Raw genomic sequence first — 19,018 nt, 5'->3', positions numbered from 1 at the left:
CTCTTTCCCCTCTTTTCAAACCCATCCAATATTTGACTACTCTTTTCACACACTCTACCTCTATTTCTTCCCCGCACATTAATTCATAATTTGTCTTAAGTTAACCCTCTTTACCTCCAGCTCCCATACTTCTGTCCCATACATTACGTTGCCAAATACAACTGATCTTAAGACTAAGCTCACGGTTTTATAGCTTATTCCCAGAAAGTTAGCCACTAAAATTTTGACTAAGGCTACGGCTGCCATCCCCTTCCCTCTTGCTTTCTTAATTTGATCCTCCCGTGTCCCACCTCTATTTAAAATCATTCCTAAATATTCTAACTTATTTACTTGCTCTATCCTCTCTCCCTGTACCATCCACGTCATTTCTTTTTTTCTCCCTTTATGTTTCTGCATTACTAACACTTTAGATTTATTCCCATTAATTTTCATGTCCCATTCCTTTGCATATTCTGACACTGCATTAAACTTTGCTGCATTCCACCAGCAGTTAAAGTCATCAATACCACATCATCCGCAAAAATCAGTCCCGGTATCTCCATCCCATTAAGAACTGGTGCCTCCCAGTTATTCCCACCATGTCCATCCAAAATGTCGTTAATGAATAATATAAATAATCGGGGATAATTTGCAACCTTGTTTTAAACCCACCTTACACTCTATTGACCTACTTAACCTGTCTTCCTCCAACTTAACACAGCACCTGCCCTCCTTATATATAGCCTCCACTGCACGTATCATCTTCCCAGAAACCCCCAACCTACCCAATTTTTCCACTAACGCACTTCTGTTTACCGTATCAAACACTTTTTCAAAATCAATTACTACTACATAAACTTTGCCTCTTCCCATACTCATGTATTTATCTGAAATAATCTTCACTATCATTATATTGTCTACCGTTCTTTTTCCTCTTCTAAATCCCCCTTGGAATTCTGACAAAACCAAATTCTCTTCAGCCCAATCTCTTAATCTGTTTACCAAAACTCCTGTATAAATTTTACTTAGAGAATCTAACAGCGTTATACCCCTATAATTTTTCGTGTTTTTTCATATATTGGACATACAATTCCTGTTTCCCATTCTTTTGAATACTTGCCCCCCACCCCTCAAAAATCTTATTTAATAACTTCACTATGCCCTCTATTATTAGCCCAATTTTGCTTAATGCTTTCCAAAACCTATTGTTAATACCACTGCATCCTCCTGTAGACCTACCCTTGATTTTACCTATCACTTCCATAACTTCTTTTGAAATTTCTTTGTCCAGTTCATATATCGATACCCCACTATCTCTCCAAATAACTTCTTCCCCCTTCTCCCTATACCACTCCTTCCCCCCTCTGCCAAGTAGTTCACTAAAATAATTCACCCACTGCTCATCCTCAATACTTGGTTTCTCAAATCTCCTTCCACCCTTGTTAATTCTGTTTAATCTCTCCCAAATTTTTCCCATTTTATTCATCCTACATTTATTTATCGCTTCCGTTTGTTCTTTCATCCATAACTTTTTTCTCTCACCGATTTCCCTTTTGTAGTCTTCCCTTAAATTACAGAAAACTTCTCTTTCTGTACTCCCACCCTTTTTTCTATACTCTCTTAACGCATCCATAACCCTATTTCCCAAATCCTCACACTCCTCACTGTGCCAGGCTTCCCCCTCTCTCCTTTTTCTCCTCCTGCCTCTGTCTCTCTGAGCCACCCTTCTGATTGATGCTTGTTGTTTAAAGGGGCCTAACATCTAGGTCATCGGCCTCTAATGGTACAAAATGAGACGAAATGGAATGACAAATTAAAAGTCCAAAATCTTCCACTGACCAGAATTCAAAACGTGAAGACGAAGAATGAATGGATGGATATGAATTTAAAACAATCAGTGGACCCGACACGCAATGTCTTGCATTCACAGAAACTAACGTGATATAATGGTATTACTGAACAAGGGACTGCGTCTATAGCATAATACTGAATCGACGTTGCTTTTAGTCCAAAGGGTTCCAAAATCCAAGTCATCGGCCCCTCATAATGGTACTTATCGCTAGGAAAGTAGAACCATGTTATTTGTCATGCTGCGGTACTAATCAAAAGTAGCGTAGACTCACGGTATTCCACACATTATGGTACTACTCACAGGTAATGAAATTCGCACATGTAATACAGACCTATGGGGTTTTGAACATTGTGGCGCCATTTACAGGCAACGCAAACCTATGGTGTTCATCATGTAAGTGTACTAACCACAACACTTGCGCCATCCCTTGGTATTCCTCATATAGTGGGTATTAACAGAGATGCCAACTTTCAAGAAAGGCAATTCATAATGCACCAGTTAGGGCACGGGGGCGGAGGGAAGGGGCGGAGGCCACAGATTTTTCCCGAGATCTTACTAACTTACATATCATTGAAAAGACAATGAACAACATACAATTCCACCATATGTAACAATTTAAAGACTGGCGTATAAAGAGTGCATGATTCTTACATGCTAAAGTAACAAGTGATCTGCAGTACATATCTGAGTGGAGGTTGAAGGATTATTTCTTTTGAGTACTGTACTTGCTCCTTAGCAGCTTGCAGTTCCTGTTTGGTAAACGTACATTGGTAACATGCCTTTTCTTTTGCTATTATGTGCATCCTCTGCACTAACAGAGCACTTAACAGTTCGGAGTTCATATTAGCACGGAATTCAGTCTTTTTTTTTTCCTCGTCATGCGCATCTAAAAAATCGCGGCTACACACACTACAAAACATGTGCGAATGAGATTTTGAGAAACGCAGTAAACAGGGCCATTCATTAGAGTATTCCTCCCTAAATTTTTGAACTGTTGGTTTATTACTAGTGTCACTGGTCACAGTAACGTCATTACACGTATTTTCCTGCACAAGAAATCGCTTCATTAATTGCAAACCTTTCGCATTTTGTAACACAAAATTAGTATATATCCTAGAAGAGCAATATATGCAAATTTGGCAACCAAGATCGCAATAAATACTTCTTCAACAGTCACGCACACAGTATTCACAATGAAACGGAGTTTGTCACCACTTTGCCGCCAAAACAGACAAAAGAACTCAACGGCAACATACTCTTTTGCATGGTGTTCCCCGCGTGGTGGTACTAATCACAAGTAGTTTCATGGTTCTAATACAATCATCCCTTGGTTGCCTCTTTTAGTCGCCCCTTTCTACAGGCAGGGGATACCATGGGTGTAATCCTTGTTTGAGTCCCCCACCCACAGCGGTTCATCACATAAGTGTACTAACCACAGGGACTTGCGCCATCCCTTGGTGTTCCTCATATAGTGGGTACCGGTACTAATCATCGGCAAGCCAGAATCATGGTGTTGCTCATCCCATGGTATCGCTCATATAGTGCTACCAATCACAGGTACTGTAAAAGCTGGCAACGTACTCTTTTGCTACTAATCACAAACCTATTTGGTACCGAACATAGTGGTACTACGCGCAAGTAAAAGCGACCCATGGTGTTCCCCATATGGTGGTACTAATCACAAGTACAGTAGTTTCATGGTTCTAATACAATCATCCCTTGGTTGCCCCTTTTAGTTGCCTCTTTTGACAGGCAGGGGATACAGTGGGTGTATTCGTCGTCTGAGTCCCCCACCCACAGGGGGTTGTGTGTTTGGTCCGCGAGAGGTATTTTATTTCCCTCAAGTCCGCCGGCAAGCCGGTTAGGACCCCCCTATCTGCCACCTGGGACGCGTGACGTGGGAGTATCACCTCTCCCCCTGCTGCGCCAGTGTAGTAGGTTCATGGCCCTTCTGATTGGGTATAATATCAGTTCCAAAACTCTATCTATGTTGTTTTCCTCCAGTGCAACCTCCCACCCATACCTTACTAATTATAACTCCTCTTTTATTATTGTGTCCAAATCCTGATTTACTTTCTCTGTCCATTTATATTTAATATACCCGCTCCCCAGTTCATCCCTCTTCTTTAACTCTCACTTCTTGTCCCTCCCTGCCCTCCTTTTTATCAACACCCACACTGGAAAATGCTGTGCTTCAACCCAATTTCCTACCTCCATCCTTACGATTTCTTCTAACATATCTTCTGAGCTTATTCCTTACGATTTCTTCTAACATATCTTCTGAGCTTATTCCTATGTTAATCATGCTTCCTCCCTGTTCTGTAACATATGTCAGCTTCCCCTTCCTGTCACCCTCTTTCCAACCAGTTAGAATATATAAATTTCTCGCTGCACACATTTCTAAAAGTTTATCTTCATTACTGTTTATGACTGTATCTTCACTTCTTCTACTTTCCCTCATTTCCCTTCTGTCTTCTTTACTATACACTGGGGTCTGCTCCCCTGTTCTCACATTCCAGTCCCCAAATAACATACCATCTTCTCCTTCAAACTTCCCTCTTATCACACTAATTTCCAGCAATAACTCCTCAAAAAGTTTGTATTTGTGTGTAACGAACTCCTACGGTGACAATATGCCAATGCTAAACTTACCTTTTTAGCCCTCCCTTCTTCCCTCCTCATATTAAATCTGATCCAGATCACTTCTTGCATCTCTATCTCAATATTCTCTACTAATCCACTAATTTCTTCCTTTATTAGAACCGCTATTCCTCCTGGTGTTCTTCCACTCTTTTCTTTTGTATTTTTACTTAACCACAAGCCCTTCCCATGTTATCTCCTTTCCTATTTCAAGCCATGTCTCCAAGAGTGCCACAATATCGTAACTTTCCACTACTTCTTTAACCTTTTTATTACCTAATTTGCCCAACAGCCCCTCAATAGTCACAAACCCTATTTTCTAACTTTGGTATAACATACCCTCCCCTCCATCCAGGTTTCCTCCCCTAATCTTGCTTCTTGTTACTATAGCTCTCTCACTTTCTGGCTCCATTTTGCCCATCCTTAACATTTTTGGTTGCTCTCTTCCTTCTTTACCCTCCAAACTTTTATACCTTTTACCCCACAAGTCTTTTAGACTCATACTTCTTCCTTTACTCATAGCTCCTTTTCCTTTCTGTTCATCACGTCTATCACCACCTTTATTGTTCACTTGTCCACTGCACTCACTGAAGCTCAACCTGTAGGATTCCAGCAAGATATACCAGATATCTTGGATTCAGAAGGTCAAATGGACTGTATCGCTATTGACCTGTCTAAAGCATTTGATAGGGTGGATCATGGGAGACTACTGGCAAAAATGAGTGCAATTGGACTACACAAAAGAGTGACTGAATGGGTTGCTATATTTCTAGAAAATAGATTTCAGAGAATTAGAGTAGGCGAAGCTATATCTGACCCTGTAATAATTAAGAGGGGAATTCCTCAGGGCAGTATTATTGGACCTTTATGTTTTCTTATATATATAAATGATATGAGTAAACAAGTGGAATCAGAGATAAGGCTTTTTGCAGATGATGTTATTCTGTATAGAGTAATAAATAAGTTACAAGATTGTGAGCAACTGCAATGTGACCTCGGTAATGTTGTGAGATGGACAGCAGGCAATTGTATGTTTATAAACGGGGTTAAAAGTCAGGTTATGAGTCTCACAAATAGGAAAAGTCCTCTCAGTTTTAATTACTACGTTGATGGGGTACAAGTTCCTTTTGGGGATCATTGTAAGTACCTAGGAAAGATCTTCATTGGGGTAATCACATAAATGAGATTGTAAACAAAGGGTACTGATCTCTGCACATGGTTATGAGGGTGTTTAGGGGTTGTAGTAAGGATGTAAAGGAGAGGGCACATAAGTCTCTGGTAAGACCCCAACTAGAGTATGGTTCCAGTGTATGGGACCCTCACCAGGATTACCTGATTCAAGAACTGGAAAAAATCCAAAGAAAAGCAGCTCGATTTGTTCTGGGTGATTTCCGACAAGAGAGTAGCATTACAAAAATGTTGCAAAGTTTGGGCTGGGAAGAACTGGGAGAAAGAAGACGAGCTGCTCGACGAAGTGGTATGTATAAATAACACTAGTATGTTTTTATTATTCTCCCACCTATTCAATACAATACAATCTTAAAAGTTAGGACTTTGTCCTTATCAAAATATTAATATAAAATTAATACATTGGATGTCACATGTTTCGCCTATCAATAGTAGGCATCATCAGCCATTTTTTTACCTTAGGAATAGATCAGGTACCTGATTGGGAATGACTTATGAATACTGTTAAAAACTATGTCTTGCAAAATGGATTAGAGATCGTTAAACAACTATTACAATATAAAATATGGTATACTATTACTTAACAATATTTGTGTTAATGTTTGAGTCTAAAAATATACAACATAGGTGGTTGGTTCTTGATATTAAAAGATGTTACAATAAAGATAAAAATCAGAAAGTACATTCCATATGACTGTCAAATGACATGTTAAAAACTTGAGAAAAGTTGAGCATTGGTAATGGTCATTGGTTCTTGAAGTTAATAAGTATTGATTTTCATTTATATGCTTATAAATTATTGAATTTTTATATGGCTTGGTTCTTTTTAAGATAATATTAGTTGGAATGCTGGTGTCATATGCTATATTGAAGTTTGTGTAGACATCATGAGGCCATCACCTTTAATGTAGTATTTGTGGGAAGAGTTTGTGATAGGTGTGGCTCTTTGTTGTTGAACATGCTGAGGTGAACGTACTAGTCGAAAGGGAACGTTGTTGTCAATCGGTGGTTAGCCAAGTGTGTGATTAAATTCTGTAATTAAAGAGTTATTTTGAAAATTTAACGAAGGACCATAATTGGAATTAAGGGGCTGAATAGTGGAAATTATGGAAAGTGTTGATACTTACCCCTTTGACCGCTGAGATGTTATGTTGAGAACTTTAGAGCAACTGGCAGTCGCCGAGCTCTTACTTCGCATGTTGTATTTGTGAAGTCTTGGTGGAGGAGGTTGAGCTTGAGAAGGCGTGGCTAAGGGCCCATACGCTGTGCGTGAGGAGGAGTTGCCGGCAGCGCGAGAAGGGGCGGAGGTGGTGTGTGTATGTTAGATTGGTGGGAGTGTTTATTGATTTGGTGCCAAATATTTTATAGAAATTACTATTCAGAAGGAATTTTTTTTTTTTAAATAGATTTGAAATCTGTTCATAATGAGGGCTTTTGTTATCTATTATGTCATTTAGGTTATGTCTTTGTTAAATTGTTGATCTAGGAAGATGTATAATTTTCATATTCCGTCATGAGCTTACCTTTTTCAATTCTTTTTAAGATTTGTAAATCCTGATCTATTGTAGTAAATTTGTGACCTGTTTCCTTCCTGTGGTTACTCATCGCAGAGAAATTATTATGTTTTTGGGCGTTATAATGTTCTGCATATCTAGTTGAGAAACATCGGCCAGTTTGGCCAACTTAAGAAAAATTACATACTGAGCATCTGAGTCTATATATAGCTAAGCTTGAATATTTATTATTAGTTAAATGGACTGAGTTATGATTGAAAAATAAATTTTGATTTGTATTCTGCATTGTGTAAGCGATTTTTATCTCGTGTTTTTTTAAAGGATTGGTAATTTGATGGATTTTTGGGTTGGTAAATGTGAACTTCACGAATTTTGGTTTGTTGGGTTTTATTGGAGAAAGGTTTGTGGTTAATTTTAGTCTAACTTTATTAATGATTTTGTTGATCATATCTGGATTGAACCCGTTGAATCTGGCTATTTCTTTTATGAAATCTAATTCATTTTTTAGATTATTCGGTGAAAGAGGGATTTTTAATGCCGTGTATACTAAACTGTAATAATTGGCTTTTTTATGGGAATTTGGGTGCGAAGATTCGTTTTTTATAGTTATTGGAGTAAATGAAGGCTTGCGGTAAATTTGGAGATCAAATTTGTCCACAACTCGCGTGATTTTGATGTCTAGAAAATTGACTGAATTGGTGTTTTCGTTTTCTTTTGTGAACTTTATATTATCGTCTAAATTATTTAGAAATGTTCGGATGTTGTCACTATTGTTAAGTTGTTTATCGATAACTGCTAATGTGTCATCGACATAACGGAGCTATAAACTGAGTCCGTTAATGTTTTTTACTATTTTGTTGTATTCTAGATTGTCCATGTAGATGTCCTCTAAAATGCCAGAGATTGGGTCTCCCATAGCTAAGCCTTCTTGATTTTATTTATTTATTTACAGAGTTTACGCCCACATTGGAGCACTTAAATCAGACTACAACAAATTTGTCTTCCTTTTCTTCTCCCAAAAAGTCTTGAGTCTGGTTGACCTGGCTGCCCTCTCCGCATCCGTTATAACATATTGTTTCCTCTGTACAGTGGTCAGAGGAAGCGTGATGCATTTATTCTTCAAAATACTTTTCTCGCCTCTGTTTTCTATGGTTTGCATGGTAATATTCAACTCCTACAAATCACTTTGAACTTCTTTAAACCAATTGTTTTTTGATCTACTATTCCAAAAGTAATTAAATAATTGTTTTAAAACTCTGTTATCACTTCGTCGAAATATATGACAAAAAAAGGCAATTCTTCTTTTTCTCATCGTGTCTGTGATGGACTCACTTTCCCAGCCTTCTTGTTTATATATTTTGTTGTTGAAAGTAAAGTAATTATTGTGTAAAACAAAACTTAGTAACTTTATGAATTCGTCTATTACAATTTTGCTTAAAACGCTGTGTTTGGAGAGGTTGTTTTTTATTATGGTAATAGTTTTGTTGACGGGTATATTTGAATACATATTCGTGATGTCAAACGAACATAAAACGTGATTTGGTTGTATAAAGTTTCGCAAAGTTCGATAGAATTTTTGATGGGATTTGCATTGTGAAATTTAAAATGCTTTCTAATTCTAAGTTTATCCTCAATGAAGACTAAATTCAGAGGATGATAAATTTGAACCCCAGGTTACCCACGGCTAGAGCGTTTCCCAAAATCCATAAAGTAAGAGTACCCCTAAGACCTATTATTAATTGTAAGAACAGTCCTTCGTACAAAATCTCCAAATTTATACACAAATTTCTTTCTAACAACTATAAGTTTCATAATAAATCAATAATAAGAAATTCAGTAGATTTTTGTAATAGTTTGGAAAGTTTCAAACTTCTGCCACATCATTACTTATGTTCATAGGATATAACTCATAGTATGCAAATATCCCGGTCAGTAAAACAATAGATACTATTAGAATGAATTTAACTAGTCATGGTCAAATGGGGAAATTAGAAACTGAACAATTCATGAAAATTCTCGAGTTTGTCACAATCAACAATTATTTTACCTTCAACAACACTATTTATAGTAAAGAGGGATTAGCAATGGGAACTCCATCCTTAGGTATCCTGGCCAATATTTATTTAGATCATTTAGATCACCACAAAATAGTTGGACATATTCAAGGTTTGGATTTTAGGATACAATTCGTGGATGAAACTTTACAACAAAGAGAATTACTTCGATTCAGGAATCTACAAACTTGAGTGTGATGAATGTTTTGTCATGAACATTGGGAAAACAGGTAGGAGTTTTCAAACTAGGTATCTGGAACACGTCAATGCTAATAGACACAGGAAGTATTCTACTATGAATGTCCATATGGGAGATACGGGTCACCAATATACCGATATAAATAGAGACTTGACCATTTTTTTTTTTTAAGTGAGCAAAGGGAACCTGATGAACACATACGAAAATATTTATATAGGTTTGGACCAGAGTTTTAACATGGACAAAAATTTGAATGACGTACAAGAGAAAAATAATCCGTTATATGAACAGATACCGTTGCTTTTATCACCACGAAAAATTAATAATTTAAAGTTTCCTTCTCTAAAACAAACAACCTACCCTTCCATTCTGCATATAGGTGGAGAAGTTTCCCCTTCTCCTACTAATAGCGCTGCTCCTCCTCCTATCACCCCCAGCCTAGTTCCGCCAGGTGACAGGAAACATAATTATAACACGCGCAGTAGCGTGACGAGAAGCAAGTCGGAGTGAGGCTCAAATGGGACCCGGCCATAGGGAGATTCACCAACTTTGATGGTAAGTTTTTATGTCACGCAATCATGACGAAAACTCATTTCTTAATTTCCAAGGTTTTAAACCCATTAATTGTATATATTTCTTTCCAGACCTTGTATTTTGAAAGGAATCTTCATAAGAATTAAAGCTAGTATTCTGATGTGAATAAGGTCCCATTTTCCTATTCCGAGGCCAGTGTTCAAATCTCCCTCAGTCAGTACCTCTACTTTACATCCTTACTACAAACCCTAAACATCCTCATAACCATGTGCAGAGGTCCATACCCTTTATTTACAATCCTATGTCTTTCCTTATATTAACACCTAGGTACTTACAATGATTCCCATACGGATCTTTCACCCCATCAACGCAGTAATTAAAACAGAGAGGCCTTTTCCTATATGTGAAACTCACGACCTGACTTTTAACCCAGTGTACCACCATACCATTGCCTACTGTCCATCTCACATCATTATCCAGGTCATTTTGCAGTTGCTCACAATCTTGTAATTTATTTATTACTCTGTACAGAATAACATCATCTGCAAAAGGGCTTACCCCTGATTCCACTTCTTTACTCATATCATTAATTTCATTCAAGAAAACATAAGGGTCCAATAATACTGCCTTGAGGAATTCCACTCTTAATTATTACTGGGTCAGATAAGGATTCGCCTACTCTAATTCTCTGAGTTCTATTTTCTAGAAATATAGCCACCCATTCAGTCACTCTTTTGTCAAGTCCAGTTGTACTCATTTTTGCCCTACCAAATGCCTTAGATAAGTCAATCGCGATTCAGTCCATTTGACTTCCTGAATCCAGGATGTCTGCTTTCATGTGGTATGCTGATACATTCTGTTCCTGTGTGTTTCCTATGATTAATGTACTATGTGGAATTGTAGCAAATGAGAACATGGAATTAAAGCAATTCCAGACCCATGAGTATATAACATATTTTCTTCTGTATGTGAGGAACGTGTCCTGAAAGTTTGGCCATATCTTATTGTTACATCCTGTATATCTAATTTGATTTATTCTGACATCAACTTGCAACAACTTACCTGGACTGCGATGGACCCAAGTTTGGGAGCAGAAAGAGAAGCAAGGCATCCTCCAAATGACCCTATAGGAGTCCGAGCAGCTGACACAATCACTACATCATTTACAGAAATACTGGAGCTGTATTTGCGTGCCTGTCGAAGGGACAGCTGTAATAAAAATACTAGTATTATACAATTATTAAAACTCAATACTCATCATTTCAAATTACAAATGTTGAAAACAATATATATGGTCACTCTAATGGGGTATTCTTCAAACTTCATTTCAGAAATTTGTGGTTTTTTGGTAATAATGTTCATATTTCTCTTACTCTTGTTCACCTAAATTCATCTGGATACTGTATTTAGTTAGTTGCTATAGAATAGGGGTGGGCATCTCAGATATATTGTCAGTCGTGGCCCTCCTTGCGCTATGATTATACAATCTACCAGTGGTCCCTAACCCGTTAGAGAAATTCTCACTGGGATAATGTGAAAGTATGGTAGCATCCATTTTCACAGAATTTTTTAAGCAAGCTTCTTTTCCTCTTCTAAGAAGGAAATCATACTTTTTCAGTGTTTACTTAATAAAACCTGTAAGTTTTCAGTCTATCTAAATACAGAATGTAACACTTCAGTACACTATAACATAATTGTAACTGCTTACAGTGGTGATGGTGGTGATTATTGTTTTCAGAAGAAATACAACTAGGCAACCATCTGCTATACAACAATGATCAGAGAGAAAAAATGGAAGGGATCCAACACTTTGAAAAATGAAGGTATCAGCCAAAGGAAGACAAGGGCCGTGAAGGGCGTGAAAATGAAAGACTCCCTAGGCTTCGAGTGCTCTAATACCGTCGAGGTCGGAAAAGAACAAGAGTTGACCAAGGGAGGTCGGATAGGATAGATGAAAGTGAGGAGCCTGGCACAAGTAAGTGGAAGCAATGCCAGGACTCAGCTAAGGGCCCGAGGTCGCCAACCCACACTCCCAAGTTGAGAGCTCCTGGGGCCCCTTTTAGTCTCCTCTTATGACAGGCAAAGGATACCGTGGATGTTATTCTACCACCCCCACCCACAGGGGAAAACTGCTTACAGGAATGTTATATTGCAGGCCTACTAAGTGTTATATTTTGTGTTTTGACAGACTTGAAAAACTTGCAAATTATTTTAAGCAAGCCTTGAGCCTAGGGGAGTAACAGAATCACACTTCCATTTGACAGGCGAGGAACTCCTTGGAAATAACTTGGCAAACTAAAAGGAAATTGATGGGGAGCTATCAATATTAATGGGGCTTATGGAAGAAAGGAAGTAGAACGGGCTGAGTCAGCAAAGAGGATGTCTGTATGTGTCTGAATGTGTTAGGAGTTAGTGATATTCAGGTAGGGGAGATAACAAGGAAGAGGTAGGAGAAGATGTGTTCTTAACAAGTGTTAAAAAATGGCTTCCTTCAATAGCTGAATGGTTACCCCATCCTAACGAAGCTGGGAAAGCTGAAATAAGTTATGCAAGTTGGGGTCAAAGGAGAAAAATGTATGTAGAAGATTATGGGGTAGGACTGTTTGTCGGAGCTGCACACAACATAGTTTTTATTAGACATGTAAATGAGTGAATGATTGGATAGATTTAGCAGTTGGAGGAATTAGGATGAGAACTGTCTTGGAGAGGGTGCAGACAAGGATGAAGTTGACAAGTTTTATTATGAAACATGAGTCACTTATAAGCTATAAATTTAATTTTGTTCCGTATTGAAGTGCAATTATAAGAAATAAATTGACTACAGGATCCACCTTTTCAATACAACATATTAACCCTTTGAGTGCCGCATGCTATTACGGTTTCCCTAGTGCTGAGCGTCAAGGCCACTTTCCGTTTTTTGCAAACTTTTGTTGATTTTTGTTGATCACTTACAGTTCAGCTGTTATTGTAGGCAGAAACTTGAAATTTTCAGTATTTTTTTTTACTAATATGACTGCCTATACGAATAAAGCCTTACTCAGTTCATTTATGACCATTAGTAAACATTTGGCAGCCACAACCCAAAAAAATTAATTAAAAATAAAACAAAAGTTTAGCAATAAATAGCAATAAACGGCTTTCTTGCATAGTTTGCAACAAATATACCTAGTCTTTTTCTCTTCCCTCCTTGACTGGTACTAGTTGCACTACAGGCGGCACAGTTCCTTTGTTTGTTTTCCGGTAGAAGTTCAAGCAGATTGCCGCCACCAGCGTGAGCTGTGTGTGCCTGAATGGGAGCCGGGTCCCACAACCACTCTGCACACAGTTCTCGGATTTTTGATATGGTGAAATCCAGTTTATCAGTGTTTAGGCTATATAATATATACTGTACAAAATGACAATCAACCTTGAGAAAATATTGATAGTAACTTTTTTCCAATATTTCACACACCTTCGTTCAACCAAGTAGCAGTACATCATCTGATCAGCCTTACCCACTCCTCCCATGAAGGCATTATAATATCTAGGCCCTAATCATTTTTGGTTTATCGGTAATAAACAATTTATTGCCTTTCTTCTTCTTCTTCGATCGTAGTACGCTTTCAGCTGAAGAATTAGTCGATAGCAACAGAACTGGTTTCTTCTGCTTTGCTTTTTGTCTATGGCCTAACATTAGCAATTGTTCCCTGTGATAGTACGTTCTCTGGCCTACATGGAAATGTCCTTTCATTTCTGCAGGAATGCCTTTTCTATTACTGTAAACTTATAATGTCCTCCTCAAGTGTGTAAGCTTAGAATACAACTCCTTAATCAAGGCAATTGAGGTGAAAAAACTGTCAACGAAAACATGAAAAACCTTTGTTTAGGAAGTTACCCATTTCAAGCAATTTCATTACAACTTGGTGTGCAAGACCCTTTTCTCTGTTGGCAGTCCCATCACTACACTTCGCACCTCTATAGATAAAAAAAATCCCAAACAGTAATGTGTGACTGCATCACACAGCATCCAGAGCTTGATGCCCCACTTATGGTGGCGCTTACTGGGTAACTATTGAATGAGCTATGTATAGTGTATATATATATATATATTTTTTTTATATATATATATATATTTTTTTTTTGTGCCTATAAGACTCTTATCGATTGAAAGTCATTTGTTTGGAGAATAACACTGCCTGAAAACTCTATTAGCATGCTCAACCGAGCCTGCCTGTTCTGGCTTTGGCAGCGTTCTACTGTCTGCTAAATGAAAAAACTTGAGAATGCTTTCTTGCAAACATCTTACCAAACCATGGAAAGTGTTGTGAACCTAATGTCGACCAGCATCCTGAAATAGTAGGCTTTTTATTTAGGCCCATGTTCAGCAGGACAGCAATAAAAGCTTTGATTTCAACAAAACTTACGGGCCTCCATTTCCTATTCCTACTATGAGCACGTAATCTGTTACGATTTACATCAATAAAGTGCCTTGCATAGCTATTTGTATGCACAACAATGGAATCTAGAAGTGTCAGAGAAGAAATGGCCGAAATATGATATAGGAGGAGAGTTCCTAGTGGGGCATCGCTTAGGCCCTGGTGTATCGTTGAAAGTGAATGAATGATTGTGTCCACGATGACTGTTTTCTGAAACTTCTGCCCAACCGTCTGAATCATGTTCTGAGTCACTATCTGGTGAACTATCAATGCTTACCTCGTGATCATTGCCATTACGAGGTGGGCGGCCGCGGCGTCTAGGACCAACCTGTTGTTAATGTGTAGTCCTAGTCTGCGGTGCGGACGCATCATCTTCTGATGAAGACAAAACTGATCTGTTTATATATATTCGAAGAATACAATGACAGACCAGAAATACTTGGTAGGCTGGGATCAAAATCTGGATCGGCGTCTGTATTCTCAATATCACTATCACTAGTACTGCCTCCTGTAGAAAACTCGCTGTCATTGAAAAAGTCGTATTCTCCTTCTTTTTCTTCTTTTTCTTCAGTCATATTACGAATAGTGTTCTCACTCACAGGAGATCAGCTCATTTTCTCAGCAATAAATGGACAAGTAAAAGATCGAGAGCCACTAGACACACAGTGGACAATGTGCCCAGTGAGACTGCTAGTGTTGCTGCCGCGCCAAGTAAAACGCACCAATAAACATGACTGCTGATTGGACCGATATACTGAAAGAATGGCCTTGAAAATAAAAGATGCTGTTTATTGCAAAAAATAGTCTTTGCAAATTCTTTAACTAACTATATTGGAAAATTCTGAAAGTAAATGGCTGTTACTTTTAATAATACAAAATAAATACTGAACGTCCTTTTGAAAAGACGTTGGCATTTTTCAGATGAAAACCAAACGGGCTTTCAAAAGGACGTTGGCTCTTAGAGGGTTAAGTAAATAATATTACATTAGTCTTGGAACTAGTTTCAGACACCTAGTAGCCATCTTCAGCCAAAATAAAAATTAAGCAGATCATGTGATAACTAAAACATATGCATATAAGACAATGTTGTAGGAATGATTATAACATCAAAATACATATAACAACAATAATTATGGAGGTGACCTTCATGTCATAATTATAATGCTGCCTTTAAATTGAATTAGGCAAATCAATGCGGATCTCAGGCAATGAAGTAAATATACATCTAATGTCTGATGGTATACTAAGTGGCTGAAACTAGTCCCAAGACTAATGTAATATTTTCTTAACACTGAGTCACATCACAGTCAGTGTCAAAAACAAGGATAAGAGAGTGTTAATGAGCAATTTCAATCTTTAAGTTGGAAATAGAACTTAAGGATATGACATTAGATGTATATTTCACACTAGAAGAGAGTCTCATAAATAATGTTTCTCCTTTTTATTTTATTTTCTGTTTGTTTATTCACTCCTAATTCTGGCTATCATTTCCAGATTTACTTCACTGCCTGAGATCCGCTTTGATTTGCCTAATTCAATTTAAATATAGCATCATATTATGAAATGAAGGTCACACCCATAATTTTTGTTGTTATAAAAGCATCCGATAATGCAACAGGGGTTGGGATTGGTGAAAATGAGAGGAAATGTTCCTATAAGGATATGTCTGGAAACAAATACCTGCTGAGACATGCGCCACTGTACCTGCGTGGAGGAGTGATGTTCGGTGGTGCAGGCGTCTTCCTATTGAAGGTCTTTGCACACGTCGGGTGTTCGATCATCGTATGCAGTTGTGCTGGTGGTGCATCTTTCCGTTGGAGGTCTTTGCACGTGTCTGATGTTCCGTCATAGTATGCGGTTGTGCTGGCAGTGCAATGCTGTACCCAAACCAGACTAGTGGTCCCATGCTGTGTGGACGATGTAAACAGTGCGATGGGGTATTCCTCAAGGGAAATGGCAAACATGGTCTTCTGCTATGGATTAGCCAACGGTAGTGGACGGCAGGCCCGTATCATGAACGATCGACGACATCCACACCACAACATTCCATCAGAAAATATTTTTGCTCGGCTATTCCAGCGACTTGCAGAAACGGGTTCATTTGCTGCCAGGACAACGGACTGCGGTAGACCACGTACCATTCGCACGCCGGAAATGGAAGAACGGGTGGAACGTGATCCTCAAACAAGTGTACGAAGAATTGCTGCTGCTGAAGGTATCAACCATGCTCTTGCGTGGTTTGTTCTACGTGAGCAGTTACTGTATCCATACCATGTCCAACTTGTATAAGCTCTTCGGCCTCCTGACCATCCTGCCAGAGCACAATTCTGTCAATGGCTTCTATGCCAGAGGGCGGAAGATCCACAATTTACAGCCTGCATTTTATTTACGGATGAGGCAGGATTCACCAGAAATGGCATATTAAATTACCACAAGACGCACATGTGGGCGGGTGCAAATCCTCGAGCTGTCAGGGGGTCAATGCATCAGGATCGTTTTAGTCTCAATGAGCGGGCAGGAATTGTGGGTGACAAACTAATAGGGCCATACATTTTACCGAACAGATTAACAGGTGCTGTGTATCGTCGATTCCTGCGCGATGAATTACCAAGACTGTTGGAGGACGTTGGACTTCTAGAACGCCAACACATGTGGTTTATGCATGACGGGGCACCACCCCATTTTCTACACATCGTGTGACAATACCTAAACCAAACGTTTCCTGGACAATGGATAGGTTGAGTAGGTCCCGTAGCATGGCCCCCCCCTGTTCGCCGGACCTCTATTCATTGGCTTTCTGGCTATGGGGACATTTAAAGAAATTGGCATCTGCCACACCCATCGACAACGTTCAGATGTTATAGGAGCGTGTGCCCACATCCGCAAGCAGCCAGGCGGGATTGGACACGTTTGGGATTCCTTGCGAAGAAGAGCCGAAGTATGTGTACAAATGCGTGGTAACCATGTGGAGCATCTCCTGTAATGTACAGATGGTATCCACGGACAAACCAGCTCCTGGTTGGTGGTGTTGATGGCTGTTTGCACAACGCATGTTCTGTGCAATGCATGTGACAGTCGTGTGTTCATTAGAAGTAGCTGGTAGGATGACATCCATTGTGTGACAGTCATGTGTTCATTGGAAGTGGCTGGTAGGATGACGTCCATTGTGTGACAGTCATGTGTTCATTAGAAGTAGCTGGTAGGATGATGTCCATTCTGTGACAGTCACGTGTTCATTAGAAGTAGTTGGTAGGATGACGTCCATTGTCTGAAGTGTAAATACGCAACACAAATAAAATGGCTTATATCTCAACAGGTATCTGTTTCTGGACATATGTTTATAGGAACATTTCTTCTCATTTTGACCAATCCCAACCCTTGTTGCAATATCGGACTCCTTTATTTAAACACCGCCGGGCTGAGTGGCTCAGACGGTTAAGACGCTGGCCTTCTGACCCCAACTTGGCAGGTTCGATCCTGGCTCAGTCCGGTGGTATTTGAAGGTGCTCAAATACGCTAGCCTCATGTCGGTAGATTTACTGGCACGTAAAAGAACTCCTGCGGGACTAAATTCCGGCACCTCGGCGTCTCCGAAAACCTTAAAAGAGTAGTTAGTGGGATGTAAAACAAATAACATTATTATTTAAACACCCTGCATATATTTTGATATTATAATCGTTCCTACAACATCGCCTTTATCTTATACACATATGTTTTAGATATCGCATGATCTGCTTAATTTTTATTCTGGCTGATGATGGCCACTAGGTGGCTGAAACTAGTACCAAGACTAATGTAATATTATTTACTTAACACTGAGTCACATCATAGCCAACGTCAAAAACAAGGCTATTATTGTTTTAAGAGGAAGTACAACAGGCAACCATCCCCTATATAACACTATTCAGAGAGAAAAATTGGAAGGGATATGACACTTCAAAAAAGGAAGATTTCGGCCAAAAACAAGGGCAACGAAGGGTGTGAAAATGAAAGACACCCTAGGCCTTGGAACCTAATACCACCAAGGTCAGAAAAGAACAAGAGATGACCAAGGGAGGTCAAATAGCATAGGCCTAGACAAAAGTGAAGAGTCTGGTAAAAGTAAATGGAAGCAATGCCAGGACTCATCTAAGGGCCCATAGTCGCAAAGCCACGCTCCACAGTTCAGAGCCCCTGAGGCCCCTATTAGTAGCCTCTTACGACAGGCAGGATATATCGTGGGTGTTATTCTACCGCCCTCACCCACAGGCTAACTCAAAGGAACTGAAAAATGTTGCTCTTTCCTTTTCCAAGAAATAAGTTTGAGAGTTGGGTAAAAAGATCTTATAAATTCCCCTTCTTACAATTTCACTCTTATCTGAACACAGTTTCTAATGCAACTAATGGAAAACAATCAGTCAAGAATGGTTTCCTTCAATGTCTGAATGGTTACCCCATCCTAACGAAGCTGGGAAAGCTGAAATAAGTTATGCAAGTTGGAGTCAGAGGAGAAAAATGCATGTAGGGCCTAGAAGAACTGTGATCTCACAATGGGGTTCTTATTTTAAAACTGATGAAGTTGAAATATCAAAATGATTTTTTTTTTTAAATTACAGTTCTCCTACTGTGTCATGATAATCTACTATCATCTTATTCCTCCGTGA

The 19,018-nt window shown here is 38.9% G+C and overlaps 1 protein-coding gene across 4 annotated transcripts in view; it reads right to left on the bottom strand.

The window, feature by feature from the left end:
* Nucleotides 1-19,018, bottom strand: part of Acat1 (Acetyl-CoA acetyltransferase 1) — a 226,245-nt gene that overhangs the window by 206,535 nt on the left and 692 nt on the right. For all 4 annotated transcript variants that reach the window (XM_067143401.2, XM_067143398.2, XM_067143399.2 and 1 more), the window contains exon 2: nucleotides 11,023-11,169. In XM_067143401.2, the coding sequence (XP_066999502.1) occupies nucleotides 11,023-11,169 (147 nt within the window). The remainder of the gene's footprint in view (nucleotides 1-11,022; nucleotides 11,170-19,018) is intronic.

Source organism: Anabrus simplex, chromosome 3 (assembly GCF_040414725.1).
Source record: "Anabrus simplex isolate iqAnaSimp1 chromosome 3, ASM4041472v1, whole genome shotgun sequence".
Lineage (NCBI taxonomy): Eukaryota > Metazoa > Arthropoda > Insecta > Orthoptera > Tettigoniidae > Anabrus > Anabrus simplex.
The sequence above is the reverse complement of the archived record's forward strand: the minus strand, read 5'-3'. Positions and strand labels throughout refer to the sequence as shown.